Source organism: Neolamprologus brichardi, chromosome 10, assembly GCF_056152115.1.
Source record: "Neolamprologus brichardi isolate AB-2024 chromosome 10, ASM5615211v1, whole genome shotgun sequence".
Taxonomy (NCBI): domain Eukaryota; kingdom Metazoa; phylum Chordata; class Actinopteri; order Cichliformes; family Cichlidae; genus Neolamprologus; species Neolamprologus brichardi.
Window position 1 is genome coordinate 14730087 of NC_142113.1, and position 9815 is coordinate 14739901.

The 9815-nt window shown below is 40.3% G+C and overlaps 2 protein-coding genes across 2 annotated transcripts; both read right to left on the reverse strand.

The window, feature by feature from the left end:
- Positions 1 to 279: 279 nt before the first annotated feature.
- LOC148100874 (uncharacterized) lies at positions 280 to 2512 on the reverse strand. Its single transcript, XM_087847248.1, has one exon. It carries the CDS (start codon positions 2278 to 2280, stop codon positions 703 to 705), a length of 1578 nt encoding a protein of 525 aa, XP_087703374.1. The 5' UTR covers positions 2281 to 2512; the 3' UTR covers positions 280 to 702.
- Positions 2513 to 6924: 4412 nt separating this feature from the next.
- LOC148100875 (uncharacterized) lies at positions 6925 to 9250 on the reverse strand. The gene has a single exon (XM_087847249.1). It carries the CDS (start codon positions 8929 to 8931, stop codon positions 7354 to 7356), a length of 1578 nt encoding a protein of 525 aa, XP_087703375.1. The 5' UTR covers positions 8932 to 9250; the 3' UTR covers positions 6925 to 7353.
- Between the last annotated feature and the right edge of the window lie 565 nt (positions 9251 to 9815).

Below are 9815 nucleotides of genomic sequence, written 5' to 3' on the forward strand. Positions count from 1 at the left end.
TTTACTAGTGTAAGGCTGTAGAATTTCAATTTACAAAGCCAGTTACCAAAACTGTTAATACTTCCATGAACCATTGAGCAAGGCATATTACTTGATAGATGCTATTAGGAATGCTTTCAAAAGGCATCAACAGCACAGATACAGTAGATATCATTCACAGAACAATGTTTTCAAGCAGCGTGTAAACATTTTTATCTCTGCTGTTAGATTGTTCTAATTTGACATTTTTATATGTTTTAAATGAGACAAAATTACAGGTTCAGACAACAGATGTTTTGGTTAATGCAATTTTTTATTTTTATGGGTAAGATGTTATAATACCCTGGTTCACTCTGTGACTTACTTTGTCTCCTATAAATCTTCTTTAATTCAGTTCAATTCAATTCAACAGTATTTACATACAAATGAATTGAACTGAACTGAATTAAAGAAAAAAACCCAACAATCCCCTATGAGCAAGCACTTGGCGACAGTGGGGAGGAAAAACTACCTTTAAAAAGGTAGAAACCTCCGGCAGAACCAGGCTCAGGGAGGGGCGGCCATCTGCCGCGACCGGTTGGGCGGGGTGGAGCCGATGACAAATGTATACACAACTAAATATTAAAGCAAATATGCTTTAAATTGATGTTTAGGGACTTGAAGTAACTGTTAATATTTAGTTGTATATAACTTTGATTTCATAGGAGACAGAGTTGAAGTCACTTAAGTGAACAGTCTCAGAAACCAGTTGTGCTTCTTTTTCTTTTTTGGCTTTTCTCTCGGCATGTTGTCATCTCGGGCCTCTGGATTTTCTGGTTTGGTAGTAGTGGCCTCCTCTTTTTCTTGCTTATTCTCCTGGAGTGTCTCGACTTGGGCTGGAGAATTTTCTGCTTTGTTAACCCTGGTCTCTTTTTGATCTATTGTCTCTTTTTTGGCTGGAGAATGATCCTGATTGCCAACGTTGGACTCGGGTTCTTCCTTCTTTATTGTCTCTTGCAGAGACCGCAAAGACTCCTGAAGAATGATCTTTTCATCTTCTGTTTGCTTGAGTTGTTTGCGGATTGTTGTGTTCTCCTGGTTTTTCCTCGTTACAATCTCCAGGTAGAAAGCTCTGGTTTTTTCCAGCTCTTCTTTTAAGTTTTGGACCTCCAAATTATTTTTGTCACAAAGAGCCTCACTGATACAGAGTTTGGCTTTGAGTTTGACAAACTCACAGGGGGCTCTTTCTTCCTGTTCTTTGCGCTTTGCAACTTCCTCTTCTAGGTTTTTCTGTGTTTTGAGGAGCTGCTCGCGGAGTTGTTCGATCTCTTCCTGCTGTTTTTTACATTGGACCTCCAACTCAGCTTCCCGAACAGTTTTCACCTCTGTAGAGTCTGGGTGCGGAGCTTCTGTAGTTTGTGTTGAAGCATCCACACTCAGCTCTGCAGCTGTGACAGCTGTGTTGCTGTCTTGAACAGGAGCCTCACTCACATCAGGGGTGAGATTCTCCTCGGGTCTGCTTCTGCGAGCCTGTTCCAGTTGTTTTTGGAGCTCAAGAATGGTTTTCTCAGCATTTTCTCTGCAGCACTTTAGCTGCAGGTGAAGCCAATCATTTTGGGTTTTAGTCGCAGAGGCTCTGTCGTTTACAGCTGACATTTTGTGGAGATTGATTTTCCACATGTGCTGAGCCTTCTGCAGGTGGAATCTCAGTGCAGGCAGTTCATCGGTCTCACTATATGGACGTGTGCCATCATTTTGCATTAAGTAAGGATTAGGCTGTGGTTGAGATGGTCCATCATTGGTTCTAAAGTCAGGCTGATGATGCACAGGCCCTCGGTTCGGTAGAAACTGTGGATTGTACCAATGCTGCCCAGGCCCATTATTGGGGTTAAAGTGGGGATTGGGCTGATGTGGCACAGGCCCTCGGTTCGGTAGAAACTGTGGATTGTACCAATGCTGCCCAGGCCCATTATTGGGGTTAAAGTGGGGATTGGGCTGATGTGGCACAGGCCCTCGGTTTGGTAAAAAGTGTGGATTGTACCAATGCTGCCCAGGCCCATTATTGGGTATAAAGTCGGGATTGGGCTGATGTGGCACAGGCCCTTGATTGGGTCCAGGGTTTCTGGCTCTGGGGTTTGGGTTTGGATTTTTTTGCTTTTTATTCTTGTTTTTACCCTTTGGTTTGGCAGATGAAGTCACCTCATTTGGTGCCTGGTTTTTCCCTCTTTGCTTTGGGTTTGGCTGCTTCGCTTTTGTGTTAGGGCGAACAGCGGCCGATGAGGTTCCTTCCTGGGGATCAAGGTTTTCCTGCACACTCTGCATTCTTCTTGTCTTTGCTCTTACAATGTACAATGAAGATTTTTTTCTATTCGATAAGGGTTTGGACTTGTGTTCGTGGCATACACTGAACGTTTCAAATCTTTTTCCTAAAGGTTGGCTCGTGGTGTGTTCCTAAAGAGTCGCACAGTTCTGAGATATACTGAGAGCACGCTGTGGTCCTATTTAAGGACTTTTGAGATGATGTCATGTGTTCCTTTGATCTGATAGAGCAAATTGAGTGTGATGTCATCTGTTTAGAATGTAGAATGTGATGTCATTAACCTAGCAGAGAATCTTGTTTTTCTTTGAAATAGAATTCTACCAAACTTAAATTAAAAACTTTAATTTTGTACGAGATGTTAAATTCCCAATCTAAAGGCCAAATCTATCTTAATTCTTTAGGAGAAGATTACACAAATAGCTCAGAAGCTTCAATAAATGTTTCTGCATCAACATGTTTTCCATATACATCTTTAAAAATATTTTCTATTCGCCTAAACAAATTTGAAAAGAGTCTTTGTCATATTAATTTCTGTCCTAATGCAAAAGGAGAGTTTTTCAAAGCTTCAAGTTTAAAAGAAAATCATTTTATTTAACACTATCAAGTTGCAGATTTGCTATATTGTATAGTATTAAACATTACGCACACACACACACACACACACACACACATTCATCTGTCACCTTCTTGTGCCCTCCTGGTGGCTCTTCTGTGTTTCCTACTGTGAACACATCCTCATCCTTCCATCTTGTAACAACAACAAAGCTGGCACTCAAACAGCACAGGACACGACTCCTTCATGAACAGCACACGCAGTCTCAGTTTTGCTGTTGTGTTCACACACAGGCTTTGCACATAACCCTAACATTAAAATATGAATGCTGAAAATTCCTCTGGTGCTATCCAGTGGTATGTTCAGTGCACTTCACTATTCCTGTTGAAAAGGAAAGAAGTAAATAGTCATGCTGTCATAGTAAAAGAAGTTCTTCTTAAACTCAGAAAAATCATCATTTGAACCAAATAACAAAAATATTTTAAAGATCTGGCCTCAGATTTATTATTTTAGTGTTTAGAAATCCCCTCTACACATATCTGAGCAGCTTAGTAATTTTCTTTTTAGTTTGATGAAGAAATTGTGTCCCCAACTAAGCACAGCGGGGTAAAATAAGCCGAATAACACGCTGTATTGTAAGCATTTTTCCAGTGATATGGGTGAAGAAAGAAACATATTTATATACATAAAATTACCAACTGCAGGCAGTCTTTACTAGAGATGGCACGATACCACCTTTTTATGTCTGATACCTATACCGATATCACAAATTTGGATATCTGCCGATACCGATATGAATCCCATATAGTGTTTTTTAATCAATAAAACTGTTTTTTTATATATATTGCTGCATTTTGTATAAGTTCATACTCAAGTTTAAATAAACAACAACACTAAAGCTATTCTGTTATACCTGTATGTAAAAAATACACTGCACCCAAAATATTTCATAGTTCAGCAAAACTGATCAATCTAATAAACTACTCCATCCTCCCATCCTCCCTATTCTGGTGTTTTAAAGAGTACTTAGAGAAATATTAAGCAACCTAACTAACCTAACTAATAAGAGGTTTTCTTCCAAGATTGCCTTGTATTTGGCTCCATCCATCTTCCCATCAACTCTGACCAGCTTCCCTGTCCCTGTTGAAGAGAAGCAGCCCCAGAGCATGATGCTGCCACCACCATATTTGACAGTGGGGATGGTGTGTTCAGAGTGATGTGCAGTGTTAGTTTCCCACCACACATAGCGTTTTGCATTTTGGTCTCATCTGACCAGAGCACCTTCTTCCACATGTTTGCTGTGTCCCCCCACATGGCTTGTGGCAAACTGCAAACGGGACTTCTTATGGTTTTCTGTTAACAATGGCTTTCTTCTTGCCACTCTTCCACAAAGTCCAACTTTGTGCAGTGCACGACTTATAGTTGTACTTTGGACAAATTCCCCCACCTGAGCTGTAGATCTCTGCAGCTCGTCCAGAGTCACCATGGGCCTCTTGGCTGCATTTCATTAATATTTTTCAACACACAGATGGTTGAATCTGTCTTCAGTTTACCAGGAGTTGGGGCAATTGCACAAGTGCTGCTTATTACTTGCAAATGTGCCACAATTTTAATGGAAATAAACAGGCTTTCCAATGGTGTAAGGTTTATTACCACATAGCATTGTTACAAAAAAGAAATTTTCAACCAAAAGCTAATTTTCTACTTGTTTACATAACACTGTTCTCTTCAGGACTTTCAGATATGAAAAGTATATTTACGTGGATTCACCTGTGTTTGCACCATTTAGTTATGAGCTGTTGCACCTGTGGATGCCAAAGAGAAAACTTTCCACTGGATACTAGAGATGGCACGATACCACTTTTTTATGTCCGATACCGATACTGATATCATAAATTTGAATATTTGCCGATACCGATATGAATCCGATATAGTGTGTTTTTTAATCAATAAAACTGTTTTTTTAAATATATTGCTGCATTTTGTATGAGTTCATACATAGGTTCATACTCAAGTTTAAATAAACAACAACACTAAAGCTATTCTGTTATACCTGTATGTAAAAAATACACTGCACCCAAAATATTTCATAATTCAGCAATACTGATCAGTCTAATAAACTTAAACCTACTCCATCCTTCCTATTCTGGTATTTTAAAGAGTACTTAGCAGAAATATTAAGCAACCTTGCTGGGAGGGCTCCAACTCCCAGCAAAAAAAAAAAAAAATAGGGAACCACCCCCCACCCTCCACCTCATGATGCTTAATCGATGTAATCAACTTTAATTTGATGCAGTGTGGGAAAAAATGCACAGAAATTAAAAAAAATTCAAGAATAATTAAGATTCAACATCTTTCTTCAACAGAATTGCAGACTGCACAGATGGTACCTTCCCAAAGGAGAAAGTAGTATAGCTTACTAGGGTATATTAGACTTAACAGTTACTATATACAGTAATGGACTTATATATATTTTACATAAGATTAAAACTTTGGGTGTAAGATTCAGATAATTATTTATTAAAAGCTAGACATTTTAAATGAGAATAAGAAAGAAAAGTATGTTTTTGTGCCCCCCTTTCCCTGTTCATGCCCTATCGGCCCCCCTGGCTAAACTTTGCTAGATCCGCCCCTGCACAGTGTTACGGATTCAAATATTGGGAATGGATACAAGAGGAAAACCAAAATAACAACACTGGTCCGGCCGGGTCAAGTCAAACGATGATTTAATGAACACACGCGTGGGAGATGGACACCATACACAGACAGCATCAGATCTCAAAATGGTGGAGCCTTGATCAAACTCTTATAGCCTCTAGTGGCCCCCACCTAATCATCAGAGCCTAAACATTCTTTCTCACACAGCGCCTAAGCTACGACCTTGGCTCCCTGTTTATCTGCTCCTGCTGAGATGGGGCAGTATGCTCTGTTCTCTTCTAATCAGACAAATGAGACGATGACTTTCTGTGAACAGTATTTCTTATAACTCAGCAGTATAATGCATCATAAAACAATATCATTCATTCACAATAAATCAACAGTCTAATGTAATGCAAATCAGTTTACCAAATGTAATAATTATCACCTTCTTCTAGTTCAGGAGCATAATGCAAACTGAAACTACATAATAATTCACAATCTTTAATTAGGGGTCTAACATGGCATAAAATAATATCATAATCCCACAATTGTTACCAGCCGTCAGCTGCATAGAAAAGGATCTTGGTGTAGAAAGTAATATTAAATAAATTCTAACAACAGCTTATCAAGGTTAAACGTGCTGCTGTTGTTCAGCTGCTGGTTTCCTCTTTCTGGCGTGAAGTGGGCCAAAAACAAAGAAGAGAGACGGACTTGCAAGCCGATCAGCTGATCATTAAGCAGTTTCATGATTGAAGTAGCAACAGGAGAGGGAGAGAGAAGAGGCAGTCGCTCCATATATCGGTTGTTAAGCTTAACGTGGGAATGCTTTACAAACATTCAGAGATGAACTTACACACTTGCTTTACTTCTCTCTGGGATAACTTCATCGGAGATGAAATGCTGGTTTGGTAGTGAGGCTACAAATACACACAGCCGCTCTATCACGTGAGCACACTGCTCCTACGTGCTACGGTTATGAGCCGAGTTACGCCGTGTCGCAAGTTTTGTGAGGTGCTTTTTTTGATATTTAATGGATCGGATTACATTTTTTATTTCTCTCCAATATCCAATCCAGTAATTTACGTCAGTATCGGACTGATACCGATATGTAATATCGGATCGGTCCATCTCTACTAGATACTGAGCTGACTGTACCTGTCTTACGCGTGTAGCACAAGCGTTTACTAGTGTAAGGCTGTAGAATTTCAATTTACAAAGCCAGTTACTAAAACTGTTAATACTTCCATGAACCATTGAGCAAGGCATATTACTTGATAGATGCTATTAGGAATGCTTTCAAAAGGCATCAACAGCACAGATACAGTAGATATCATTCACAGAACAATGTTTTCAAGCAGCGTGTAAACATTTTTATTTCTGCTGTTAGATTGTTCTAATTTGACATTTTTATATGTTTTAAATGAGACAAAATTACAGGTTCCGACAACAGATGTTTTGGTTAATGCAATTTTTTATTTTTATGGGTAAGATGTTATAATACCCTGGTTCCCTCTGTGACTTACTTTGTCTCCTATAAATCTTCTTTAATTCAGTTCAATTCAATTCAACAGTATTTACATACAAATGAATTGAACTGAACTGAATTAAAGAAAAAACCCAACAATCCCCTATGAGCAAGCACTTGGCGACAGTGGGGAGGAAAAACTACCTTTAAAAAGGTAGAAACCTCCGGCAGAACCAGGCTCAGGGAGGGGCGGCCATCTGCCGCGACCGGTTGGGAGGGGTGGAGCCCATGACAAATGTATACACAACTAAATATTAAAGCAAATATGCTTTAAAATTGATGTTTAGGGACTTGAAGTAACTGCTAATAGTTAGTTGTATATAACTTTGATTTTATAGGAGACAGAGTTGAAGTCACTTAAGTGAACAGTCTCAGAAACCAGTTGTGCTTCTTTTTCTTTTTTGGCTTTTCTCTCGGCATGTTGTCATCTCGGGCCTCTGGATTTTCTGGTTTGGTAGTACTGGCCTCCTCTATTTCTTGCTTATTCTCCTGGAGTGTCTCGACTTGGGCTGGAGAATTTTCTGCTTTGTTAACCCTGGCCTCTTTTTGATGTATTGTCTCTTTTTGGGCTGGAGAATGATCCTGATTGCCAACGTTGGACTCGGGTTCTTCCTTTTTTATTGTCTCTTGCAGAGACCGCAAAGACTCCTGAAGAATGATCTTTTCATCTTCTGTTTGCTTGAGTTGTTTGCGGATTGTTGTGTTCTCCTGGTTTTTCCTCGTTACAATCTCCAGGTAGAAAGCTCTGGTTTTTTCCAGCTCTTCTTTTAAGTTTTGGACCTCCAAATTATTTTTGTCACAAAGAGCCTCACTGATACAGAGTTTGGCTTTGAGTTTGACAAACTCACAGGGGGCTCTTTCTTCCTGTTCTTTGTGCTTTGCAACTTCCTCTTCTAGGTTTTTCTGTGTTTTGAGGAGCTGCTCGCGGAGTTGTTCGATCTCTTCCTGCTGTTTTTTACATTGGACCTCCAACTCAGCTTCCCGAACAGTTTTCACCTGTGTAGAGTCTGGGTGCGGAGCTTCTGTAGTTTGTGTTGAAGCGTCCACACTCAGCTCTGCAGCTGTGACAGCTGTGTTGCTGTCTTGAACAGGAGCCTCACTCACATCAGGGGTGAGATTCTCCTCGGGTCTGCTTCTGCGAGCCTGTTCCAGTTGTTTTTGGAGCTCAAGAATGGTTTTCTCAGCATTTTCTCTGCAGCACTTTAGCTGCAGGTGAAGCCAATCATTTTGGGTTTTAGTCGCAGAGGCTCTGTCGTTTACAGCTGACATTTTGTGGAGATTGATTTTCCACATATGCTGAGCCTTCTGCAGGTGGAATCTCAGTGCAGGCAGTTCATCGGTCTCACTATATGGACGTGTGCCATCATTTGGCATTAAGTGAGGATTAGGCTGTGGTTGAGATGGTCCATCATTGGTTCTAAAGTCAGGCTGATGATGCACAGGCCCTCGGTTCGGTAGAAACTGTGGATTGTACCAATGCTGCCCAGGCCCATTATTAGGGTTAAAGTGGGGATTGGGCTGATGTGGCACAGGCCCTCGGTTCGGTAAAAAGTGTGGATTGTACCAATGCTGCCCAGGCCCATTATTGGGGTTAAAGTGGGGATTGGGCTGATGTGGCACAGGCCCTCGGTTCGGTAAAAAGTGTGGATTGTACCAATGATGCCCAGGCCCATTATTGGGTATAAAGTGGGGATTGGGCTGATGTGGCACAGGCCCTCGATTGGGTCCAGGGTTTCTGGCTCTGGGGTTTGGGTTTGCATTTTTTTGCTTTTTATTCTTGTTTTTGCCCTTTGGTTTGGCAGATGAAGTCACCTCATTTGGTGCCTGGTTTTTCCCTCTTTGCTTTGGGTTTGGCTGCTTCGCTTTTGTGTTAGGGCGAACAGCGGCCGATGAGGTTCCTTCCTGGGGATCAAGGTTTTGCTGCATACTCTGCATTCTTCTTGTCTTTGCTCTTACAATGTACAATGAAGATTTTTTCTATTTGATAAGGGTTTGGACTTGTGTTCGTGGCATACACTGAACGTTTCAAATCTTTTTCCTAAAGGTTGGCTCGTGGTGTGTTCCTAAAGAGTCGCACAGTTCTGAGATATACTGAGAGCACGCTGTGGTCCTATTTAAGGACTTTTGAGATGATGTCATGTGCTCCTTTGATCTGTTTCCTTTGATCTGATAGAGCAAATTGAGTGTGATGTCATCTGCTTAGAATGTAGAATGTGATGTCATTAACCTAGCAGAGAATCTTGTTTTTCTTTGAAATAGAATTCTACCAAACTTAAATTAAAAACTTTAATTTTGTACGAGATGTTAAATTCCCAATCTAAAGGCCAAATCTATCTTAATTCTTTAGGAGAAGATTTCACAAATAGCTCAGAAGCTTCAATAAATGTTTCTGCATCAACATGTTTTCCATATACATCTTTAAAAATATTTTCTATTCGCCTAAACAAATTTGAAAAGAGTCTTTGTCATATTAATTTCTGTCCTAATGCAAAAGGAGAGTTTTTCAAAGCTTCAAGTTTAAAAGAAAATCATTTTATTTAACACTATCAAGTTGCAGATTTGCTATATTGTATAGTATTAAACATTACGCACACACACACACACACACACACACACACACACACACATTCATCTGTCACCTTCTTGTGCCCTCCTGGTGGCTCTTCTGTGTTTCCTACTGTGAACACATCCTCATCCTTCCATCTTGTAACAACAACAAAGCTGGCACTCAAACAGCACAGGACACGACTCCTTCATGAACAGCACACGCAGTCTCAGTTTTGCTGTTGTGTTCACACACAGGCTTTGCACATAACCCT